The sequence below is a fragment of the Choloepus didactylus genome, chromosome 27 (assembly GCF_015220235.1).
Source record: "Choloepus didactylus isolate mChoDid1 chromosome 27, mChoDid1.pri, whole genome shotgun sequence".
In the NCBI taxonomy this organism is placed as follows: domain Eukaryota; kingdom Metazoa; phylum Chordata; class Mammalia; order Pilosa; family Megalonychidae; genus Choloepus; species Choloepus didactylus.
The window spans coordinates 3772163-3796863 of NC_051333.1; the positions used below are offsets into that span (position 1 = coordinate 3772163).

At 48.3% G+C, this 24701-nt stretch overlaps 1 protein-coding gene across 1 annotated transcript; it reads left to right on the forward strand.

The window, feature by feature from the left end:
* The first annotated feature begins 3214 nt into the window (after positions 1-3214).
* On the forward strand, positions 3215-24701 carry LOC119521081 (killer cell immunoglobulin-like receptor 2DL3). The gene is made up of 6 exons (XM_037819119.1): positions 3215-3303; positions 17250-17293; positions 17505-17540; positions 22741-22845; positions 23254-23333; positions 23446-24701. The coding sequence occupies exons 2-6, from the start codon at positions 17260-17262 to the stop codon at positions 23668-23670; spliced, it is 480 nt and encodes a 159-aa protein (XP_037675047.1). The 5' UTR covers positions 3215-3303; positions 17250-17259; the 3' UTR covers positions 23671-24701.

Here is a 24701-nt window from a genome sequence, read left to right on the forward strand (position 1 = left end):
GATAGGATTCAGGGAAATTAGAAAAGGACAGGACCGTTTCCATCTCGGGGTCATGGGAAGAGGAGAGCAGCCAGGGCAGGGGCAGCAGGGGCTCGTCTCCCGACCCTCGGACCACCTGCAGCGGGGCCGGACTCAGGGAATCGGGGTCGAGGACCCCCCACCTGGCGGGAATCCTCCTGCCCCGCGGCCCCCGGCGCCCCTGGAGGCCGAGCCTCGCTCCACACCTGGCGGTGAAGGGTGCCCGTGGCCGGAAGGCGGGGTCTCCTCCTGCTCGCGACCCTCCCCAGTGGTTCCCGGCGGCTTGAGCAGTGGGCGAACCCCGTGGACGTCACGGTGGGGAGGGGAGACCCCCCGGGCAGATGGCGGCAGGGCGGAGTCTCGGAGGGGCCACTGAGCCCCTTGGGCCAGGGAAACTGAGTCAGCCAGGAGGTCCCCAGGCCCTACGGGAACAGAGAGACACGGACCCGGGGTCATCAGGTCAGAGGTCAGCGGGGGCCCAGCAGCCTGGCGACCTCACCCGGGGAGGCACAGTCAGCCCAGGCCCCGGAGCAGCAGGTGCAGCAGAGCCATCGGCTCCCGCCCCGCGGTGCTGCTGTCAGCTGCCCCCGCACCCTGGACGGAGCTCAGGGGGGCAAACCCCGAAGGCGGGGTTCAATCTAAAGAGTGTTCAGGGGCTGCGCTGTAAACCCGGGGACTCTGTGCCAGTGTGCGCGTGTGTGCATGTGGTTATGTTTGCATACGTGTACACGCATGTGTGTGTGTGCATGCACACGGGGTGTGTGTGTGCACGTGTGTATAACCTGTTCATCAGTGTGGACGCTTATGAGTAAAGTCAGATAAACTATAGCAAAATAAAGACAATGTTATTTCCTATGCAGAACTGAGTGTATCACGACTGCCACACGCACACACACACACACACCACCTAAATACACACCTATGAAGACACCTTCACTAACACGCAGCACTACTTAACTTCTCCAAGTTTGACTTCCTAACGAATGGAATGCACGTCACAGGGCTTTTAATGACGCCTCGATGGGATGAGGCAGCACCTGGGCAAGGGGAAATGTTAGACGAATGCTGGCGATTCTTATCTCTCCCAGTTTTTTCTAGCATATATATCATTTTTTTCTTCCCCAACATGAAAAAACAATTTATAGGCCCTTTTGTAAACTGCTTTTTATTTAATCCATCAAGGATTTCTTCCATGAGCTGTGTTTTCTATGACAATTTATAGGTTAGTAGCATATTTTATTTACATCCGCTCATCCCAAACGTTGGTTCTCTAATGATGTTCCTTCCCTCTCCCCATCCCTCCCAGCTTTTCCTACGTGGGGAAACACGATTTAGGCCCATCTGACTATTTGACAGGCAATAAACGGTGTTTGATATCTGCTGTGTTTGAGTTTCCTTGCATATGTGTGAGTTTCAACAAATATTCTATTACTGCCTTTTCTTCTTTCTTTGGGAATTGAGGGTGGTCGCTCCCGAGTAGAAAGAGCCTGCTTCATCCTGTGCATGTGAAGGTCTCCAGCCGCTGTGACATGACCGTCAGGGTCAGCGGCTCATTTCTGGGTCCTGACCCGGGCAGAAGCCAGGGGCCGTGACCTTCCACTTCCTAGAGGTCCCGGGTCAGCTGGGGGTCTGGGCTCCTGGGGGAGCTCAAGCCAAGGGCCCCAACGACACAGGCCTTTCTTTCCAGGGACTCACAGACCCCAGGACCTCAAGTCTCTTCTTCAGTAAACCGACCTGGGCCTGGATCTCTCCTGGTTGAGAGTCTGGGAAAGCCCTGGGTCTCTGCCCTTGGGGAGGCTGAACCACCCGCCCCAGGACAGGGGGGCGGACGCTGCAGACCACTCCTGTCTCTCCTGGACCAGACCCTCCCGGGGGCGCCAAGAACAGGGGGGAAGAACCCGCCTGAGGACAGTCCTGCTTGAGCCGGGCCTGTTGCGGTGGCAGTGGCATGCAGTAGGCGCTCAATAAATGCCATCCCTGAACGCTGGACCCTAATGACCCGCAGTTCTCGGGCCTGGGTCGCTGCCAGCCTCAGAAGCCCCCGCGAGGGCTGGGACCCTCCTCTCCCTCCGCGGTGCCAGCGGCTGCGGTGGAAGGCGGGACTGCGCGGGGGAAAAGGCCATTCGGGTGTCAGAATCCGGCCATTTCACTGCCTAGATGGACCCGGCAACGGACAGCGTGGAGGACTGTGGGCTCCGCTCAGGTTCAAAGGCCTTCAGCGCTCTAAAGAAGCCTTAAGAGTCCAGGAAACGCAGCGCGCCCTGGAGTCCCCCGTGGCCCGGGGGGGACGTGCAGACGTCCGCAGCCAGAAGAGACGCAGGACAGCGGACTGGGCGGCGTCAGGGACGGGGTGTCTGGGACCCCCTTTCCCGGGGTTGGGTGACAGCTGGGACCCCGGGAGGCCCAGGGCCTCGGGCGGGAATCCCGGCACTTCCCCGGCGTGTGCGGTGGTTTGCGCTCGGGCCGCGTGTTTCCTCCGCGCCTTTCGTCTTCAGACCCATGGGCTTCCCGTCTGGGCTCCAACCCTGGAGGCCGCGGAGCCGCCCTGCCCGGCCCCCCCGCAGGCTCGGCCTCCCTCCTGGGCCCCAGAAGGCGGAGTCTGACCCGGAGCCGGGAAAGCAGGGCCGGATTGCGGAGGTGTGGCCGGGCCTCGGAGCCCAGGGCGGAGAGAACAGCCAGTGGGGACCGGGGAGGAAACGCGCACTGAGCGTCGTCGCCACAGTCCGGGGCGGTCGTGCTCGGGCACAGAAGGCGGGAGGAGGCTGTCGGTGAGGCGCCAAGGGCGTCCCTGCGGCCCGCGGGAAATCTCATGGTTCGCTGACGTGTTGCCCGAGAGCAGTCAGGGTGTCAGGACAGAGTGCAAGACGGTTTCCAAGCCGTGCTCTACCCTGTCTGTCTCCCTCTTTCTAGCAACTACTTATCTATGGCTGTCTGTCTGTCTATCATCCATCTTTATTGGCAATTCTCTATGCAGCGTGAATAACCTGGGGCTTGACCTCGAGATGAGATGATGTCATCTTTGAGGTTATGAAATCCCTCCTGTAGAAACACCTTCTGCACACCCAGGCCCTCCTCTGCCTAGGTTTGAGGAAGCTGGGGAAAGGCCTGGGGCGGGGGTGGGGTGGGGGTCACTTCCCCTTCCCGAGGCTGCTGACATCCGCACCCTGGGCGTGGCTCCTGCACCTGTCCCTGAGCTTCGGGCTCTGTCCTGTTCCCACGGGCAAGGAGGAGCAGGCTGTGCAGGCTGTGCCATGCCCCCCAGCTGCCTCCCCCTCCTGGGAACCGGTGAGTCCGCAAAGGAGGGGAGGGGACTAGAGGGCAGGGGGCTGGGAGACCCTGGGTCAGGGTCCGGTTCCCTGCTCAGTCCGGCCTCCAGCCTGGGACGTGCTGGGCCGTGGGAGGAAAGTGACCCTGCAGGACTGCCCCGTCTCACCCAGGCCTGAGCCTGGGCACATGGGCACCAGCAGCTCCAGTGTGTCCAGGATGGGCCCGGGGACGGGTGAGTCTGACCAGGAAGGCTGGACGGTGCCTGGGGACTTGCCTGATCCTGGTCTTGAGGAAGGAAGTTGTTTTTCTGTGAGTTAATGTTGACTAAGGATGGTTGGAGGTCGTGGATGCTTAAATCCTTCCCTGCGTCAAACAACCCTGGAGGCCCCCGTGTAATGGAATCGGGCAGGTGGGTGCTTTGCTCACCAGAACTTCTCTTCCAGTGCTTTGCCTGGGACAGGTGATCGGAGCACAGACAGGTCATTTGGGCAGAACTCCCGCTCCCCTCCTGCACCCTAAGGGCAGCTCTGGATGGGAGTGATTACAATTCCTGGAGGGACTTAGGAAACCCTTAAAACACTCCCCCACCCCCCCACCCCCAAATTCGGAGACAGATATCCCTCGTCTGTCTTCTGAGCTTCTCCAAGTGCCTGTCGAGGGTAATTCGTTCTCAGATGCCTCGGATTCTCCACCTCCAAACCAGACCCCACAATCGCCCCCCACACCTGCTCCTCCTGCTGCTCCCTCCTTTCTCATCAGTGGTTTTGGGGGCTCCAGGGCCCGGCGCTCAGTGTTCACCCCTCACTCCCCTTACCTCACCCTTATTTCATCTATCGCGGAATCTGCTGATGTCACCCCCAAGATGTTCTCCATCTGCCCAGGGTGCTCTCCCCCTTCCCCATCTGAAGCTCTGCATCTCCCTTGTGAACAGTAGGCTTTGCAGCCCCACAGGGCACCCACCTCATCTCCAAGTGTCACCTTTCTGTCCCTGGTCTGTTCTCCACGTACAGGTATATTGAAGACACGCAATACGATGCTTCCACTTTCCAGCTTAAAACCCTTCCATTGTTTAATTTCACAACTCCGATCCCCCATCAAAACATTTTTCTGATCCGTTCTAGCTTTCCAGGCTTTCTGGGCACCTCTTTTTTCTCCAAGTAACTTGGCTTTCTTTCTGTTTCTCAAACACTCCGTGTTCCCTCCCAACTCAGGGCCACCGGGCACATCGATTCCTTCCTCCAATGCCCGCAGCCTTCCCTGTCCCCCCAGTGTAGGGGACGTCCACTCATCCTTCAGGCCCAGCCCCAATATCTGTTCCCCTGGGGAAGTCTCCCTCAAGCCTTCCAGCCTTGTCACCTGTCCTCCTTACACCTGAGGGCACCTGTCTTGGGTGTGACTGCCACCCAGGCGTTGTCACTCTGTATCACCCCACCACAGCCCTCCTGCCCCTCAGTGCCCTGGCCCAGCCCCCTACTCCCTCCCGCTCTGCGGCTTCCCCACCCCCCTCCTGCTTCTGGGTCCCGCTTGGAGGCAGCTTTGGAGGAGGACGGGCCTGGCTTTGTAGGGGATGCATTTGGGAGCTGGGCCTGGTGCTGCCTCTTACTAACCCTGAGATCTTGGCAAGCCCATCACTTTACTGTCTCCCTCTCCTTTTCTGTAACATGGAATCATAATAGGGTGGCAGTGAGGATGAAGATGTATGTAGAACACCATGACCAGGGCTTTGCAGACGCTGCATGTTCAACAAAGGGAAAACCTCTTTATATCAATTAGGAGTCAGGTCAGCTGCACAGAGCAGAGAGCCTGCTGGAGTTCATTTCTCTTGCACAGAAATGCAGTCCCTGGGAGTGTGGCCAGAGATTGTGGAGCAGCTCCGGGATGTCACCGGGGATGCAGGTGCTCTATAATCTGCTCTATAATCTTGGTTCATGGCCACCACGCTTAGGGTCACCTCCTGTTCTAAGAGGGCTGCTGCTGCTCCAGCCACCACATCTAAGTGCAGCCTGGAAGGATGAGGAGAGGCAGATAATAGGAGAAAAGTAAAAAAGCTCCCCCAGGACTACTCAATACCTTTAAACTTCCTTTCATAAGTCCCATAAAACAATTCTGGTTACATATCATTGCCTCAAAAATGAACATATATAACTTTTAAGTTTTCCAGGTATAAATTGTTGCTCTGGAAAAAAAAAAAGACAAGAAAAGTATGTGGATTTTGGGTGGCACCCAGTGGGCTTTCCATAGTTCTTCACACCTGTCCCTCACAGCAGAGAAAAAGGGGAGGGTGATTTCTCCAAGGTGGACCCTGAGGTCCCTGCTCTGATCCCCTCCCAGGGCACCTTCACAGACCGTTCATCTCGGCCGAGCCGGGCCCTGTGGTTCGCTGGGGGAGCTTGGTGACCTTCGTGTGCCGGGGCCCTCGCAGGGTGGACACATTCCGCCTGCAGAAGGAGGGAGGGTCCTTCAATGAGACAATGTACGAAAAGGAGTCTCATCACAATGAGACAGAGGCCATATTCCCCATTGCCTCAGCTAGTGAACATGATGCAGGACGTTATCACTGCATCTATTATAAAAGGTCCGTGTGGTCTGAGCGCAGCGAATTCCTGGAGCTGAAAGTGACAGATGAGGGCACCACCCAGGGCCCCCCCACATCCCAGGCTCTGCCCTCAGGTTTGTGTCCAGTTCCTGAGCTCTGTCCCCCATGGTCCCCACCTCCCCACAGACCCCTCTTCCCTCCCCCATCCTCCCTTCTCCAACCTTCCTGCCCCCTCCCCCTCAGCACACGTGGCCCCTCTGCCTTCAGGTCCTGGTTCCCTCTGGACCCCATCGGCAGCCTGGACGCTCAGCTCCAGCATCAGGATGGGACCAGGCTGGCACTGCTGGGGGGTGGGGAGGGAGTTCCAAGCTCCCTTGGGTTCCTCTGCTCCAGGAGGAGCCGAAGATCCTAGGGGTCAGGGAGGGACGGGCAGCCCCTGTAAGGTGGGGTGTCTCTTCTCCCTCTTGTCCTTCCTCTGGTGACCCCTGAGGTGAGATTCAGACACATGATGGAACAGATGCACCGTATCCAGAGTTGGACCCCTCGTGTTGGGCGGGGTGGATCCCACATAATTGAACCTGATCCTGCAACCCTAATTGGGGGCCGAAGGGGTGGCACAGAGCTGCCCATATATGAGGTCAGCTTCCAGTGACCCCTGACCCTGTGGCCAGGTGAGGAGGCTGCTCCCCAGCCCTGCTTCTCCACAGAGCAGGGACCAGTTGCTCTGTGCTAAGTTGGGGGCTCTGAGCTCAGGGTGAGCTGGGGGCTGGGAGCTCAACCCCTGCCCTGCTTGGAGGTGCCATCTTCCAAGTCCCAGGGCCCCCAGCACCCCAACAGCCACCTGATGCAATGCCCGACACTGGGAGAAGCTTTTCCTTCTGACTGAAGCACCACGAGGCAGATGCTATTCTTACTCAATTTTGGTGAGAAGAAAGTGAGACAATGATTGAAAAAAGTCCCATAGAGAGTGAGGCAGCTGCCCCCAGAGCTCCGACTACTGTCGTCCACCGCTGCCTCCAGAGAAGATAAGGTCTTATTATTGTCCCTTGTCTACCAAGACAATATGAGCACAAGCTCCGTGACCCTCTAAGGGGAAGTTGTCACCGTGTTGGGAAGGGGCTTGGACAGGTGTCGGGTGCGCTGTGGCCAGCTGGGTTCCCCTCCTGTTTCTCCCACTGGCTCCGCCTCCCTGTGGTGTCTCAGGGGAAGCCGCCTCCCTGCCCATTCTCAGTATTTTCAGCTGCAGAACTGGGTTCCAAGCCGCTTTCCCTCTCTGGCCTTCCAGGAGGTGGGGAGCCCAGTGTGAGCCGCAGAGCCCGGGCATGGGGTTAGGGGAGGCCACGAGGAGGGCTCGGACGCCCGGCTCAGCCTGGGGAGGGGGAGGGAAGGCGGCCCCGCGCCCACCAGCCCTTTCCGCGTCCTCGGGCCCCAGTGACACCAGAGCCTCACCCCAGAGGAGGCTCCCACCTGGGAACGCCCCGGGGCCTCCGCCCGAGGGCAGTGCTGGCGCGGCAGGCCGTGGTGGGATCGTGGGGAGGAGCCGGATCTCAGGGTCCCCAGGGAAGGGTCTTTCCACCGTCAGTGACGCGCTGCGCTGTTTCCAGCCCCCTCCCCCCGGGACTGCACCGTGTTGAACTGCGTGCGGCTCGGCTTGGCCGGCGCGCTCCTGCTGACCCTCGGGGCGATTCTGGCAGAAGCTTGGCGCAGCGGGCGCGGAGCCCACCCGGGACCCAAGGCGGGGAGACAGGTGGCGCCCACCCGCGGGCTCTGACGCCGGGGCCCCGCGGGTTTGCCGCCTGGTTCTGACAGCGCCGCCCTCGACCCTTCCCCCCGGAATCTCCCTGCCGTCGGGGTCCTGCCAGCGGGTCCCTTCCCCTCCGCTCTGCCTTCCTCCCGCCTCCCCTCCGCCCCGTCGGAGGCCCCGGGCTCAGCCTGCGCGTTTCTCCATTTCCTGACCCCGGCGCCCGGGGCTCCCGTCCTCACGGGGCAGATTTCCCCACTTTCCTCCCCACCAGCCCCCGTCCCCAGCCCCCTCGGGTCTCGGCACCTGACGCCCAGGCCTGGATTTCACAGCCCCGGACACCTGCACCGCCTCACCCCGAGGCCTCGCGCGCCCCCGTTTCTTCTCTTTCTGAAACGGTCTCTCTCTCTCTCTCTCTCTCTCTCTCTCTCTCTCTCTCTCTCTCTCTCTCTCTCTCTCTCTCTCGGATCTGCACGTCCTCGTCACCGGCTGTCTGGGATCAAAAGTCCAGGGGATCCTCTCCCGTCACCCCCACCCTGCTCCCTGTCACTGGAAGTCAGTGATGGCGCGACTTTCAATGAAATATTAACGTTATCACCCAACGTCAAACCAAACATTGGGTCAAAGCTTTATTTTTGTGATACATTTTGTAATGAACTTCACTTTGTTCTCTGAATCCAGCTCCCTCTTCACTGGGCGGTGTTTTTAAAACACTCGTTTTCTTGTGTAACCCCTTGAAGCGGGCTCATGGATTAGATCAATAAACCCCCTGCCCTGTCCCGCCTGTTGCTGCCCTCACGGCTCCCAAGGCCCCTCCCGCTGCAAGGCCGCTGTCCGTCCATCCGTCCGTGTCCCTGTTTCCCAGTGTCTGGGGCCCGGAGCACCGACTCCTCTGGGCTGTGCTGGTGTCGGCGTAGTTTGGGTGTGGTGAGGGGAGGGGCACCCCCAGCCCGCGGTCCTGAGGGGAGGACGGGCCTCCTCCTGGGCTCCTGTCCTCTGTGGTCAGTGTGTGTGGGGGCCGCTGCTGACACCCCCTAACGAATGTCGGGTCAGAGGGCAGGGGCCGGCCTTGTGTGATGACAGAGCCGCTGTCCTCACTGGGGGCCGGCGTCCCTGCAGGGACCCTCACTCAGAATGTCCTGACCTTCCCCTTCCGTCCCCTGAGGTCCCTTCCTTCCTGCCCCAGTGCAGATCAGCCTCTCTGACAGCTCCGGGTCATTCCAGAGCTGCTGCCCCAGGCTTTCCCTCATGTGAAATAGAAATACAGGATTCCTTTCATTTCTTGAATAGGCTGAGGCAGTTTGGTGTTTGCTCTTCTTTATATAAAATCATATGAATGAAATAAGTTTCAGTGGCTGAGAGCTCCCAAAAGGAGCCAAGAGGTCACTCTGGTGGGCACTCTTAGGTACAATATAGATAACCCTTTTTAGGTTATAATGACTTGGAATAGCTAGCAGTAAATACCTGAAACTGTCATACTACAACCCAGAACCCTTGACTCGTGCGGACAATTGTATAGCAATGTACCTTATAAGGGGTGACAATGGGATTGGGAAAGCCATGTGGATCACACTCCCCTTTGTCCAATGTATGGATGGATGAGTAGGAAAATGTGGGGAGAGGACACCCAGTGTTCTTTTTTACTTTAATTGTTCTTTTTCACTTTAGTTTTTATTCTTATAACTTTTGTGTGTTGGTAATGAAAATGTTCAAAAATTAATTTTGGTGATGAATGCACAACTATATAATGGTACTGTGAACAATTGATTGTATGCTTTGTATGACTGCATGGTATGTGAATATATCTCAATAAAATTGAATTAAAAAATCATATGGAGGGGATGCTCCACACTCCTCTCATTAAAAATTAGAATGTATTTTTTTCTAATTAAGGGGAGTGGTTTAATATGTTTTACCACCATAGTCTCTAGAAATTTAATGAAAATAAAAAAGTAAAAATTTGAAGGGAGACCTTTCATCTTTAATAGCACAAATGGCCATGTTGACAGATGAAGAATGAAGTTGTATGGCTGTACAGTGTAGCAAATATTATGAATAAGCAGAGACATTTCTGAAATTCAGTTAAGGGATCAAATTTTATAAAATCAATTGTGGCAGCCTGGAAAGATCATTCAGCAGCCCTTCCGTGGACCTCATGTGCATCACTGCAGGCAGGGGGAAGACTACCTGGGGACCAAGTTGTACAGCCCAAGTCACGGAGGGATAGAGGTGAAAGTGCTGCTAATGGATGGTGGTGATGGCAGCACAACGTTGTGAATTAACAGCACTGAATTATATATTTGAACGTGGTTAAAAGGAGAAATTTTAGGTTGTGTTCATGTTGAGTAAAAATTTAAAAAACACATAGGACTGTTTAACAGAAACATTGAAACCTTAACGTAAATGATGGACCATAGTTAACACTATAATTATAAAAATGTTCTTTCATGAACTGTAAGAACTGTAACACACTAATGCAGTTTACTAATGTGGTAGTATTTGGGAACTCTGTATTTTATGTATGACTTTTCTGTAAACCTGCAATTCTATAACAACAAAAAACCCTTGTACCATAGAAGTGCTAATGCACTTCTGCTCCACACCAACAGAGTTTACCATTTTAATGTATTTTCATATGCATTTAATCCTTTTTATTCTTGTAGAATATACATGTATCCACAGAACGCGTTTTTGGTTTTATTTGTATAAATGTTAGACTATACACATCTTTGTTGTAACTTTTTTACTCAACGGTGCTATGTTTTTCAAACAATAGTTTTGGTATATAACCAGTTTTCAATTTATCACAATTGCTGCAATAAAATAAAAAAAAATTTTCTTATCCTGAAATGACAAATATTGAGAAACCCTTAGGCAAAAGTTATGCAAAACCTTATGGACACAACTGAGGACTTCGGGTCAACCAAGACAGTGGCGTAAGACATTCAGGATGTCCATCTCCCCTGCAGTATGTTTGAACAACAAGCAAAAAATTGCATAACCATTTTCCTCAGAACTCCAGAAAACAGTTAAAGGGTAGCCGCAACTGGACAAGTTCCAAATCAAGAAAAAACAATTTAAAATGGTAGGAGAAGCTCGTGGTAACCTGTTGGGTTTGCTCTCATCCCCTCCTCAGCATGATGTGGAGCCAGCCTGCACTCTCTGTATGGGTACCTGGTCCTGTTCTAGACGGAGCAGAGTAACTAATTCTAAGCACACAGTGGGACCCTCTATGTCAGTGCCCATCTATCTGGTGGAAGCCTGAGGGACTGAACCAGGACCCTAGTCTCTGGCTTGCTATCCCAGAACCTGCCACTAGGTGGCACCAAAAGCACAATCAAAAGAAAAAAATGATCAAATTTTCCTAAAATATAAAAACCTTTGTGCAACAAAGGACATTCTCAAGAAAGTTAAAAGACAGCCTAGAGATCTAAGATGGTGGCATAGAGAGGAGTGGAAGCTCGTTAGTCCCCCTGGAACAACTAATAAACAACCAGAAACAAGTAGTAAATAATCCGGAATAACTGGGGGAGGGGGGACAAACGTGACCATCCACTCATTATACACCAACCTGAATTGGGAGGAATGCCCGAGATTGCAGCATAAAATCTGTAAGTAAAAACTTCAGATCCAAGCTGGGAGCCCTCTCCCCCAAAGCCTGAGCTGCAAAGCCTCATGGTGCTAGAGAGAAGCTCTCTCCCAGCAAGCGAATACAGCTCAGCTAAGCTCCAACTGGGGTTTTAATTAACAAATGGGGACTGCTTGCTATGAGCTATGAATCCCCAACAAGCAGACAGAGGCTTTGGGTGATGACTGACCTTGGAGAGCTGGAGGGTGGCCGTGGACTAGCCCTGATGGGGACTTTCTGTCCCTGTTTCATCTCAGTGGTGAAAGCCTTAGCCTTTTTCAGTTCCCAGTGCTCTGACCCAGACAAGGGTGGAGATGGCACAGGCAGAGAGAGAGATCATTGAAATGCTAATGATCTTTCCCTAAGGGGTCTATCTTCTCTAAGAGGAAAGGGGTGGGGCCCAGCTCTACTACCTGCCTTCCATTCAGAACCAGACCCCAGAGCCTGGGGGAAAACAGTCATGGGTCACACCTCCTTACACCAGTCTGGAATCACAGGCTGACAGGTGCCACCTGCTAGGCAGAAAAGCACAGTGACCTGAGGCATCACAGCATGTACCAGTTTTCTAAGACACACCCTCAGGGAAACCAAATACTGAATATTTCTTCCTTCTGGGACCACAGCCCGTTCTGGTCTGGGAAAACCTGATTGGGGTAACTAAGGAAACCATGCCTAGACAACAGAAAACTACAACCTACGCTAAGAAAAACAAAGTTATGGCCCAGTCAAAGGAACAAACTTACATTTCAATTGAGATACAGGAATTTAAACAACTAACACTAAGTTAATTCAAAAAGTTTAGGGAAGATACAGCAAAAGAGATGAACCATATAATGAAAACACTGGGTGTACATAAGGTAGAAATTGAAAGTTTGAAAAACAAACTGGCAGAATCTATGGAAATGAAAGGCACAACACAAGAGATGAAAGACACAATGGAAACATACAACAGCAGATCTCAAGAGGCAGAAGAAAACACTCAGGAACTGGAGAACAAGGCACCTGAAACCCTACACACAAAAGAACAGATAGGGAAAAGAACAGAAAAATATGAGCAATGTCTCTGGGAACTTAGAGACAAAACAAAAATCAGGAATGTTCATGCCACTGGTATCCCAGAAGAAGAAGAGAAGGGAAAAGGGGCAGACCCGAGAAGTGCAGCATACCCCAAAACAGAATAAATCTGAATAGGCCTACACCAAGACACTTAATAATCAGATTATCAAACATCAAAGATAAAGAGAGAATCCTGAAAACAACAAGAAAAAAGCAAACCATCACATATAAAGGAAGCTTGATAAGACTATGTGCGGATTTCTCAATAGAAACCATAGAGGCAAGAAGGAAGTGGGGTGATATATTTAAGATACTGAAAGAGAAAAACCACCAACCAAGAATCCTATATCGGGCAAAACTGTCCTTCAAATATGAGGGAGAGCTTACAATATTCTCTGACTGACAGACAATGACAGAGTTTGTGAACAAGATACCTACTCTACGGGAAACACTAAAGGAAGCACTGCAGATAGAAAGGAAAAGATTTTCCTTTCCCAATTTTGGGAGACAGTAGAACAGCAATGTAAGTACACTGAACAAAGATGACTGTGAGTATGCTTGAAAGAGGAAGGTTGGGACCATGTGGGACACCAGAACAAAAGACGAAGGATAAAGACTGGGACTGTGTAACTCAGGGAAACCTAGGGTGCTCAACAATTGTAATAAAAGGTACCAATATGTTTTCACATGAGATAGAACAAATGAATGTCAACATTGCAAGGTGTTAAAAATAGGGTGGGATTGGGGGGAAAATACAACTATTGCAAACTAGAGACAATAATTAATGTAAACATTATTTATGCTTCCTTTAATTATAATAAAGGCAATATACCAAAGCTAAATTCATATGGGGGAGGGGGGTGGATAGGGGAAGGGTATGGGACTCCTGGCATTGGTGATGTTGTCTGACTCTTTATTCTACTTTAGGTTAATGCTATCTTTCCTTTTGCTGCTTTCTAGCTGTCATGTTTTTTGTTGTTGTTTTTCTCTCTCTTTTCTTTTTCTTTTGTCTCTTTTCCTTCTTTGACTCTTCCTCCTTCTTTGTGGAATAAATGGAGATGTCCTTATATAGATAGCAGTGATGGTGCTGAATACATAAATACGTGAGTATACCGGGAACCAACAATTGTTTACTCAGGGTGGAATGTATGGTGTGTGAACAAAACCGTCTTAAAAGAAAGGGGTTGATGAAGAAACCCTGAGGGCTCTATACTGAGTGAAATAAGACAGACACATAAAGGCAAATATTGCAGGGTCTCACTGATATGAACTAACTGTAATATGTAAACTCATGGACATGAAATATAAGTTACCAAGATATAGAATGAGGCTAAAGAATGGGGAGTGGTTGCTTATTATGAGCAGAATGTTCAACTAGGGTGAACTTAAACATTTGGAAATGGACAGGGGTGACGGTAGCATGTCGTGAGAATAAGTAACAGTGCTGAAAGGTGTGTGAAGGGTGAGCTCAGAGTCACATATGTCACCAGAAGGAAAGTTGGAGGTTAAAAGATGGGAATGTATAAAATAGTGAATCTTGTGGTGGACAATGTCCATGATTAACTGTACAAATATTAGAAATCTCTCTCACAAACTAGAACAAATGTATGACACTATAACTAGAAGTTAATAATAGGGAGGCATATAGGAAAAATATATAGCTATTGCAAACTACATACTACAGTCAGTAGTATTTTAACATTCTTTCATCAACAGTAATGAATGTACTATACCAAAACTATGAATCAATAATGGAGGGGGGGTGTGGTTAGGGGTATGGGAGGATTTGAGTTTCCTTTTTTGTCTTTATTTCTTTTTTGGAGTAATGAAAATGTTCCAAAAATTGAAAAAAAGATTAATAATAGTTATGGATGCACAGCTCTATGATGGTATTATGGGTAATTTGTTGTACACTTTGGATCTCTGGATAGTTTTATGGTATGTGAACAATCTCAATTAAATATACATCTATCTATCTATCTATCTATCTATATATATATATATATATATGACAACCTAGAGAATAGGAGAAAATATTTGGAATGGAATCATGTCTCATAAGGTTTTAAAATCCAGGACATATAAAGGACTCCTCCAAACAACAACAAACCTAAGTTTTAAATGGGCAAAGATCTTCAGTAGACATTTCTCAAAAGAATGTATAGACTTGGCCAAAAGCAAGTGAAAAGATACTCAATATCATTCAATTTTAGAAAAATGCAAATCGGACTACAATGAGATGCCAATCCACACACACAAGCATGGATATTATTTAAAAAAACAGAAAATAATAAATGTTAGTGAGGATGCAGAGAAATAGGAACCCTTCTGCATTGCTGGTGGGAATTTAAAATGGTGCTCCTGCTGAGGGAAGCACTTTGGTGGTTCCTCAGAAAGTATGAATTAACCGTATGACCTGGCAATTTCATTTCTAGGTACATATCCAAAGGAATTGAAAACTGAGACTCGAACAAATAGTTGCACATTGATGTTCTTTGTTGCATTATCTACCACAGTCAAAAGGTGGAAGCAAACCAAGTGTCCACCAATAGGTGAATGGATAAACACAATGTGGTCTAGCCACACCATGGAATACTGTTCAGCCATAAAAAGAACGAAGTTTTGATACATGTGACAATGTGGATGAAACCTGAAAACATTATGTTAAGTGAAATAAGCCAGAAGCAAAGGAACAAATATTGCTTGATTTCACTTACATGAAATACATAGAATAAGCAAATACATAGAGACAGAGTGGACCCCAGGTTACCAGGGGCTGTTAGGGCCCCGGGGGAATAGGGAGTTACTGCCTAATGAGTACACGTTTCTGTTGGGAGTGATAAAAACGTTTTGGTAATGAATGGTGGTGATGGCAGCACAGCATTGTGAATGTAACTAATAAAACTGAAGTGTGCACATGATGGTGGCTAAACTGGGAAATTTCGTGTTGTATAAATGTTAGCACAGTAAAAATGTTTATAAAAAGAAGCATTACATTAAAATTTATTTTTAGGATTTTGATGTAGGTTATGAGGAATTTGTCAGTGTTGTTGGGTTTCAAGTCAGGCTTTAGTTGGGGACTCTGTCAGTTAGTCTGAAAATTATTCCCCTGCAACCCACACCCCCGTATTTAGGGTGAGAAGAAGGTGGTTGCCAAGGCCGCCCAGTCCACTCAATTGGGATAGAGCTGCCTCTTCGACAAGTGGTGCTGTGAGAACTGGACATCCATGTGCAAAAGGACGAAGGAGGACCCCTACCTCACACCTTATACAAAAATTAACTCAAAATGGATCAAAGACCTAAATATAATAACCAGGACCATAAAACTCCGAAAAGAAAATGCAGGGAAACTTATTCAAGATCTTGTATTAGGCAACGGTTTCTTAGATTTTTATACAGAAAGCACAAACAATGTAAGAAAAAATAGATAAATGGGATCTTCTAAAAATTATAAACTTTTGTGCTTCAAAGGACTTTGTCAAAAAAGTAAAGAGGCAACCTACTTATTGAGAGAAAATATTAGTAAACTACATATTCAATAAAGGTTTAATATCCAGAATATATAAAGAAATCCTATAACTCAACAATAAAAAGACAAATAACCCAGTTAAAAATGGGCAGAAGACTTGAACAGATATTTTTTCAAAGTGGAAAAACAAATTGCTAAAAAACACATGAAAAGAAGCTCAGCATCACTAGCTCTTCGGGAAATGCAAATCAAAACCAAATGAGATATCATTTTACACCCACTAGAATGGCCGCTATTAAAAAAAAAACTATGAGTGTTGGGGAGGATGTGGAGAAATAAGAATACTCATCACCTGCTGGTGGGAATGTAAATGGTGCAGCCGCTGTGGAAGACGGTTTGGAGGTTCCTTGGGAAGCTAAGTATAGAATTGCCATACGATTCGGCAGTCCCGCTACTGGGTATAGACCCAGAAGAACTGAAAGCAGGGTATTGAACAGACATTTGCACTCCGATGTTCATAGCGGCATCATTCACAATTGCCAAAAGATGGCAGCAACCCAAATGTCCATCAATCCATGAATGGATAAACAAAATGTGGTGTACACATATGGTGGAATATTATTCAACTGTAAGAGGGAATGAAGTCCTGATGCATGCAACAAACATGAATGAACCTCGAATGAAATAAGCCAGACACAAAAGGACAAATATTGTATGATGTCACTGATATAAACTGTTTACTGTAGCAACCTGGAACCAAGAGTTCCTATTTCTTCCCACTTGCATATTTAAGTCTGTGATTAATTATATTAAGTAAACTCGTAGAGTTAGAATCTAAAACACAGGACAGGGACAGAATGGGGTTAGAGACTGGGGAGCTGATGCTTAATTTGTGCAGAATTTTTAATTAGGTTGATTGTCAATGTTTGGAGACGGATAGAGGTGATGGTAGTACATTATTGTGAGTGTAATTAGCAGCAATGAATTACGCTGGTGAATGTGGATGAAAGGGGAAGTGTTGGGTAGTGTATGTCACTAGAAGGAAAGTTAGAAAGTAAAACATATGACTGTATAGCACAGTGAACCCTGTTCTGGATGATGGACTGGGGTTAATAGTACAAATATAAGAACGTTCTTTCATGAATTATAACAAATGTATGATACTGTTACAAGGTGTTGATAACAGGGTAGTACATGGGAAAAATATACCTATTGTAAACTGTGAACTATCATTAGTAATATTTTAGCATTCTTTCATCAATTGTAACAAGGGTACCACACTAATGCAAAGTGTTAACAATAGTGGGGTAGATGGGGATGTTGCGCTTTTGACATGACTTTTCTGTAAACCTACAACTTCTCTAAAAAAGAATAATTTTAAAAAATTACACTAAGTGAAAGAAACCGGACACAATGTTAAAAACAAAAAGAAGCTGGTCATCTTCCTGTGTGGTTAGCACCCATAAACTGTATAAGCTGTAAAACGAACATCCTGTTTGTTTTTCAATTTTTCTGGGCTCCTACACTGTAACAGAAGCAGCAAAATGTCCCCCAGATTCGTCAGCGTCCTGTGTGTTGGTAAGTCCTGGATGGGGAGGGGGAGAGGGGTATGGGGAAGACCTGGCCTCTCCACAGAGCAGGACTGGGGGTGGGGTCCCGTGGGAGACCGTCCATCCACCTTCCAAGCCCAGGTTAAGCTGCCAAGTCTCATATCCAAGACATGGCACGATGACTGTGAGATTGCGAGTCACACAGGGACAAGTCATCTCTAATGTGATTTTCCTTCCAGGATTTTCTCTGGGGCAGAGGACCTGGGCCCAAGTGGGTGAGTCCTTCCCGGGTCCCGGGTGACTGCACTGGTCCAACACTAAGGGTTCATCCGGGAAGCAGGGGCGAGTCACAGCTGTGAGGGCTGATGCAGAGGAATCGGGAAGGGATTTGTGTTGACTCTCATGGGAGCATAAGAAGAGGGGGCCTGTGGAAACCCTGTGCTCTCATTTGGTCCTAGAGATCCTCTCCTGAGCCCCTTCTGTGCTGAGCCAAACTCTGCGTCTCCTGAGGGTGTCTGTGGTGTGCAGAAACTGGGGTCTTGGGGATGGATTAGCTTAATCTCTGTGATGAGGGAAGGACCCAGTGCTGGTGTCCACACACTCTGAGGACAAGAAACCAACTCAAACTCTGCAGACTGTCGATGACAGGTGAACAGGAGGGATTCCCTGCTCCTGGAGCCCGAGAAGGGACTGCTCAGCAGGCAGTGACCTCATCAACACCGTGGTATATTTTAAAAATCAGTCTCATGTTTTCTCTTATGTTGCTCAAATCAAGTAGAGGATGCCCTTCTATTTCATGTATATTTTACATTGTTATAGGAAATTGTAATTTAAAGGAATATTTGTTAAACAACTTCTCAACCCTCTAAGTAAAATTGTTGTTCTGGAAGTCCCTATGTCCACCTTGGGATGGGCTGTGTCCCTGGCACAATACCAGGCATCCTGGAGCAGCAGGTTAACACAGCTGTGTGTGGGGGTGGGTGGGGGTTGGGGAGGACGGGAAGAACGTAAAGGAGAAAAGTCCCCTAAGAGAGGTGAGGGGAGGGGCAGCTCCACACTTCCTCTGTAAGGCCAGTGCCTTCCTCTTGCCCAGATGGTCGGAAAAAGCCAAACATTCAGCCCAACTGAGCCCCTGTGGTTCCCTTGGAAGAGAAAGTGACTCTTTGTTTCATTCCCATCTTGGGGTTGCTATTTTCAAACTGCTTAAAAGAGATGTGCCCAATCTCCCTTAGTTCCAGAAGGGACTTTTCAAAAATAACTTCACCACGATCCCTGTGACCACATCACATGTGGAGACCTACAGATGCTCTAAACATCACAGTTGCACCCCTGTGTGGTCAGCAGAAAGGGATCTCCTGGGGATCATGGTTATAGGGAAGAGGATTCCAGCCCAGCTATATGTACACTTGTGTCCTGATATCCTCACCCAGAGTCCATATCCCAGTGGAGCTCAGACTTTTATTGTACGAATCTTTGTCAGGACCTAAATATGAAAAAAGAAACCACTGTAAGAATTTAAAGGGTGTTTAATACATGGAATTGGGTGTCCACATGAAGAAGGAAGCAAGGATCATATAAAGAGAACAGTCAACTAAAGGGTCAGTAAGAGCCGGATGCTGCCACCACCTGCAGGCAGGTGGACAACGAGTGAAACAGTTTACCTGATTCCAGCATAGAGTTCTCACTGTTGAACTTGCAGCCCCATCTTGGTGGGGGGGGGGGGAGGCTTGAAGAAGACATGACCACATCAGGAGATGTCTCTAGAGGCCTGGTGGAGCACGAGTTGGGGAGCACCCTCCTTCCTCCTCTTCTCCTTCTCTCTGATCTCCTGTCAGTCATCCTCTCTGTTCTAAGAGGTGTGTGTGCAGGGAGCCTGGGACATCCATCCTACAGGGTTATTTCCACCCTGCCTCACCATATAGAGCAGGGAGGGGAAAGAGAAGGGAGTGGAGCCAGCAGCCAAAGAGCCAAGAATAAACACTAAGAGGATTTGGGGCTTTGAACTAGGAGAAATAGAAATGCATGCAGAGGAGAATGTGACCCTGAGGTGCTGATCTGATTTATTGCTTGAAATATTCATCCTGCTGAAGGAGAGGGATTCAGCAGTCCCAGAACCACGATGTGAGGCATGCCCAGGCTGGCTTTCCATGGCCCTAGGACATCTGCCCACATGGGGGTCTACAGATGTCATGGATCTCACAGCCATTCCCCATGTGAGCTGCCAGACCCCCATGAATGCCTGGAGCTTGTCATCATGGGTGGGTATAGTCAGTCAAGTCCCTGGTCTTTCTCTCCCCTGCTTGTCTCAGGGGTGATGTGGTTGTTGATCAAGCTGTTATGACAGAGGGAGAGAGACAGGCACATAGAGAGACAACAAACACAGGAGAGAACAAAAAAGGGACAGAGAGAAAACAGATGAAACAGAGAACTTGTTGTACACCAAAGAGACATAAACACACGGTGACAAAGAGATAGAGAATGTGCAAACGGACTGAAGGGTATGTAAGTATAGGGACGAGGGTTGGTTTCCCCAGTTCAGGCACCCACTGACATATGAGAGTTGGTTTCCCACATTAACCCCACACACTTCTTCCTCTGTTATGAGAACACAATGATGCACCGACATCAGCAGACATCAAGGACTCTTGAAGATGTGAGTAGAGATTGTGACCCTCAGGTGCAGCTCAGCAACTTACTAAACAAGTCCTTTCTGTGCAAAGAGGAAGGAGTGGTCACTTCTAACCTTTCACCACCAAGTGGACACTTGAAAGTCCTTGAGTTGCAGGGCAATGCTGACGAGGTCTACACTGCCTCTCAAGGATCTTGATGCATTAGCCTACAAGATATGTGCAGCTCCTATAGTGATTATAGCCCCTTTTGCTTATAATTTTGACTCTTATCATAAAGTCACATCTGAGAGGTAACCTGCTATGATCAACAGATCTTGGGGATTATGGAGAGAATGAAGCATTGAGAAATGCAGAAAGGAAAAGAGAGGCCGAGCATGTGAGGGGGTGTCTGGGTGTAGGATGGTAGAGAGGGCACCTCCCAAAACCTCCTCTGATGTGGATGCCCACACTATGGTTCTATGAATACAGGCAGGTAAAGAAAGAGCTCAGGGGAGACCCAGGGGGAGGCTCAGTTTGGGAAGAACAAATGTAGCACCAGCCCCTCACCATTTCCCATTTCCCAGAAGCTCCTGCTGGCCTCTCCCTCACAGTCAGAGATGTCCCACATGGTGAGCACAGAGCCCACTCACCCTGGGAGGAGGAGGGGTAATGTTTCATGGTAATGGGTATCATGCATCCCACATAGCACCTGCTCCCTCACTGGACTGCCACATCTCGGGGATGGAGTCATATGCCTTGAGTGGTGGGATCCCAGGACCCCATCAGCCCCGAGGTGATGACAAGAGTAAGGGGTGGGCAGGAACCAGCCTTTCTGCAGGAATGGTCCCACTTGCCTGGGGCAGAGGTAGGAACCTCGCTCACACCTTCACTGTCCTGTTTCTTAGGAATCCTTACAGGTACTTGCTCGTCACTCATAAACCAGCTTCAAAACTGGTGAGCAAAGGCCTTCTAGTTCGTGGGTCCCTGGGGAGATGGAAGTCTCAGGCAAGAGTGAGAGCTTTGCCTCCTCCCAGCTCTGTGACCATGAGCTAGTCACCTCTGCTTTCTAATCTCCAGATTCCCCATCAGCATTTGACACTTTGGCCAGCACTGGAATCAGAGGAGACTTTTGCCCTCCAGTACTCTTGGGCTGAGGCCCCTTCCAAAAGGAAAGAAGGAGTCAGAGTGAATCTGATTCTCTGCCCTAGAGTGATGCTTGTCCTGTCTCTATCCGGGTCTCTATCAGGATGATTGTACTGGGTGGTAGGGGAATGGAAGGGAGTGTCATAAATATTTATTGCCCACCTGTATATATTCTTTGAGCTGAATACGAAACCATTGAGAAAATAGACCCCGTCCTTAAGAAGATCATATTCCAGTGGCATGTAGAGGAAGGGGAAGAGGTAAAATAACACATAAAGAAAATGATCTGTGCAAAATTAAAATAGGTCTGTGTGATAAATATTTTAAATTATGTCACATCATAAAGCTTAAGTAGATAACTCATAGTAAGTGGTAAGACGGACCAACTGAGGAGGTGACATTTAAGGTGTGATGTTAATGACAAGGAGAGTCAGTATAGAGACTGCTGGAATTATATCCCCAAGAGATGGAACAGTGAACACACCAGCTGGCAAAAGTCCTGGCATGTTCAAGCACCAGCACGTTTAACATGTGGTTAATGAAGTGGAGTTGAGAGCTAAATTAGGTAAAGATTTATAAGCAATGACAAGGAATTTGGATTTTATTCTGAATGAGATGTGAAGTCATTAAAAGGTTTTAATCATAAAAATATCACCTGTCTGATATTGTAGAAATAGCACATAGGGAGATGTGAACAGAATTGATATATGGGGGCGTGAGTGGAAGCCGAGAGCCCGGTGGGAAGCTTTGGCAGTCCTGGTGGAGAAAATCTTGGCAGCTTGCTCATGAAGGTGGTGGAGAAGGAACTGAGTGGATGGATTCAGGACATACTCACAGGTAGATTAGTTACCAAGACTTCAAAACATAGTTCTAGTATTTCCTGGATACACCCATTTCCCTTTGAGCCTCTGTTTCACTGGGTGGAAACTTATACTTGAGTGGTAAGAGGAAGGCAGGAGCTGAGCCTAGTGATGGAGCAAGGTAGAGTCTGTAAAATATGATATCTTTGGCGTCAGAATTTTGGGCTCAAACCATGGCTCAGGTAATTCTAGTTACTAAACATTCTGACTTCCGTTTTGTTGATGAGCACATTAGGCTAGAGCTGCTTCCCTCCCATACTTTGAGGATATGAAAATCCCCTTACCTCCAGGATGGGGACTGGCACAAAGAAGGTAATAAATGGATGGTGATCCCCTTGCCCATTCGCCTTCCATCACCTGAATACCCCAACCCACCCCACTCCTAGGCATTCTAGGGAGAGAGTATCAAGATTCCTCAAACAGTTTTCAAACCTTGGCCTCAGGGACTGGGGGCACCTCCAACCTCTGTCCTCCTACCTCTCAGTTTCAGGATGTACAGTCATGGTGGGGTGAGGAGGGACAATAGAAAGGGTGCTCAGGTATATTTGATGCAGAGGGTTTCCCTTTAATGCAAAAACATAATGCCTTGTCTTACAGCGAAGTAGTGAAAAAGAACATTGGAGCCTGGTGGATGGAGGCTCAGACCTCTGATTCTCACTTACTGGCTGCTTGGTTCAGACAACTTATTTCACTTCTCTTGGTTTGATTGTACATGGTGGAAAATGGAAATCGTAGTTTCTCTGATTTAGGGTTTGGGGACAAAATCAAAATAATATAGTTAATGACTCTAGTAGGTATTGGCACAAAATCAATGAATGGGAGCTGCTATCATTTGCTTACTGACAGAGTCACATTTTCCTCAGGACACTACAGAGAGCTGAACATTCTCAGTGGACTCTCGGTAGTCTTCATCACCATTGGCATTCTCCTCTTTTTGCTTATCTGTCACTGGTGTTCCACCAAAAATCGTAAGTCTGAAGAAGGAAAGGGCAGTGTTATCTGAGCCAAGTGGGGAGGTGTGAGTGAGGCATAGAGGTATGTGTGACACTTCCTTTATGTGAATGTGTGGTTCTTTGTGGAGGCCCATGAAGTGGAGCTTTCCAGAGAGACCCCTGGGACTCCTGCCCCTTCCCTCATCTCAGTAACCTACCCCTACCCCTCTCCTGTCTCCTTCTCAGCAATAGAGATGCACTGACGTCTCAATGGAGGAGGTCTGTAAGAGAGAAAATATTAGGGGACAATGGAGCAATGTCCACGGGGACCTCATGGCAGTAAATGTGGGGCTGGAGTTGTCGATGGGATGGTTTTCTGTATTAGTGGGATAGACTGGCTGAGTAACCTCAGGTATACACTGCTCCTTTCTGGCTTTGGTTTAGGAAGACTCTTGGCTTTTTCACCAACAAATGCTGCCACCATAGGTAAAGACCCCAAGGAAGACCAAAAAATGGATGGCAATGTGAGTTCTCCTCAGCCCAAACCCTCACGTCAGCTTCAGTCTGTCCAAGTATCCAAAGATTCCATCATCAATCATTGAATCTCACCCCTTATTCTCCACCTTCCATTTTTAGGACCCTGCAGCAGAAGGGCCCCCTGAGGTGATCTATGCCCAGTTGAACCACTGGGCCCTCACACAGAGAGGACTCACACCCACTTTCCAGGGTCCCCAGGATTCCTCAGACGAGCCCAGTATCTACATAGAGCTTCCCACACACCAAGTCCTCGCTGATGTCAGACCTGTTCCCAAGGCCCTGAGCACAGACAGCGACCAAGGAGGGACCTGGATTCATCCCTAGGAGGTGTTCTTTCACGACCCTCTTCCTCTGCTCAAACATAGTCCGACATCTTGAAGATGCAACCTGGAGACTCGTATCATCTTTAAAATCCAAGAAAACTTTAGTAAGCACCCAGATTTTCTAAGACTCGATTATGACTTTCCAGACATTTCCGGAGATTTTACTACACTCATCCAAGCATTCTAAGAATGTAACCAAAATTATCACACTTCATTCTGAAGTTCTACTGAAGTGATTCCAGAAGCTTAATATATTTACCTTGGTGATTTATGCCTAAAATTATTCAATAAAATTTTTTGGAGTGAAAGTATGTTCCCCATATCTCTGCTATCCTATATGCTCAAAAGTAGCCATATGTGACTATTGAAACTTAAATTGATTAAAATTAAATTAAATTTGTAAAACTCAGCCATTTTCACTAGCCATATTTTGAGTGCTCAATAACCAAATGTTATTGTCTGCCATAATGGACAGCACAAAATATAGAATATTTCCATTATTGCAAAAGGTTCTATAGGGTAAACTAGTTTATTTTGATTATATAAACTTAAAGACATGTAGTCCATATCTCATTGAGTTCAGTCCAATGGGGCATACCCACAATGAATGATAATGCATAATACCTATGTACAAGAGGGTAAAATCTAATGGAATGTGGATAAAATGTAGAATCCCTTCCTGGAAAGCCTTATCATATTTACTCTTCATTGAAATTTATATCAGAGGGATATATTTCTATGCAACACAGATTCTGAGAATGCCATGCTTTAAGGGGCCCATAAAAAAGATAATTGATACAGAGATTGTAATGTATTCACAATATGGACTGCTACTCAGTGATTAAAAGAAGCAGTACAGATACTTGAAAACATGAATGACTTTTAGAAAGTATACTAAGTGAAGGAAATTTTACACAGGAGATATAGTACATTACTTCAATTAGATAAATTAGGAAAAAGGCATAACTAACCTATGATGAATAATATCAGGACTGTTTGCCTTGGGGTGGGGTTGGAACTGTGATTGTTTGG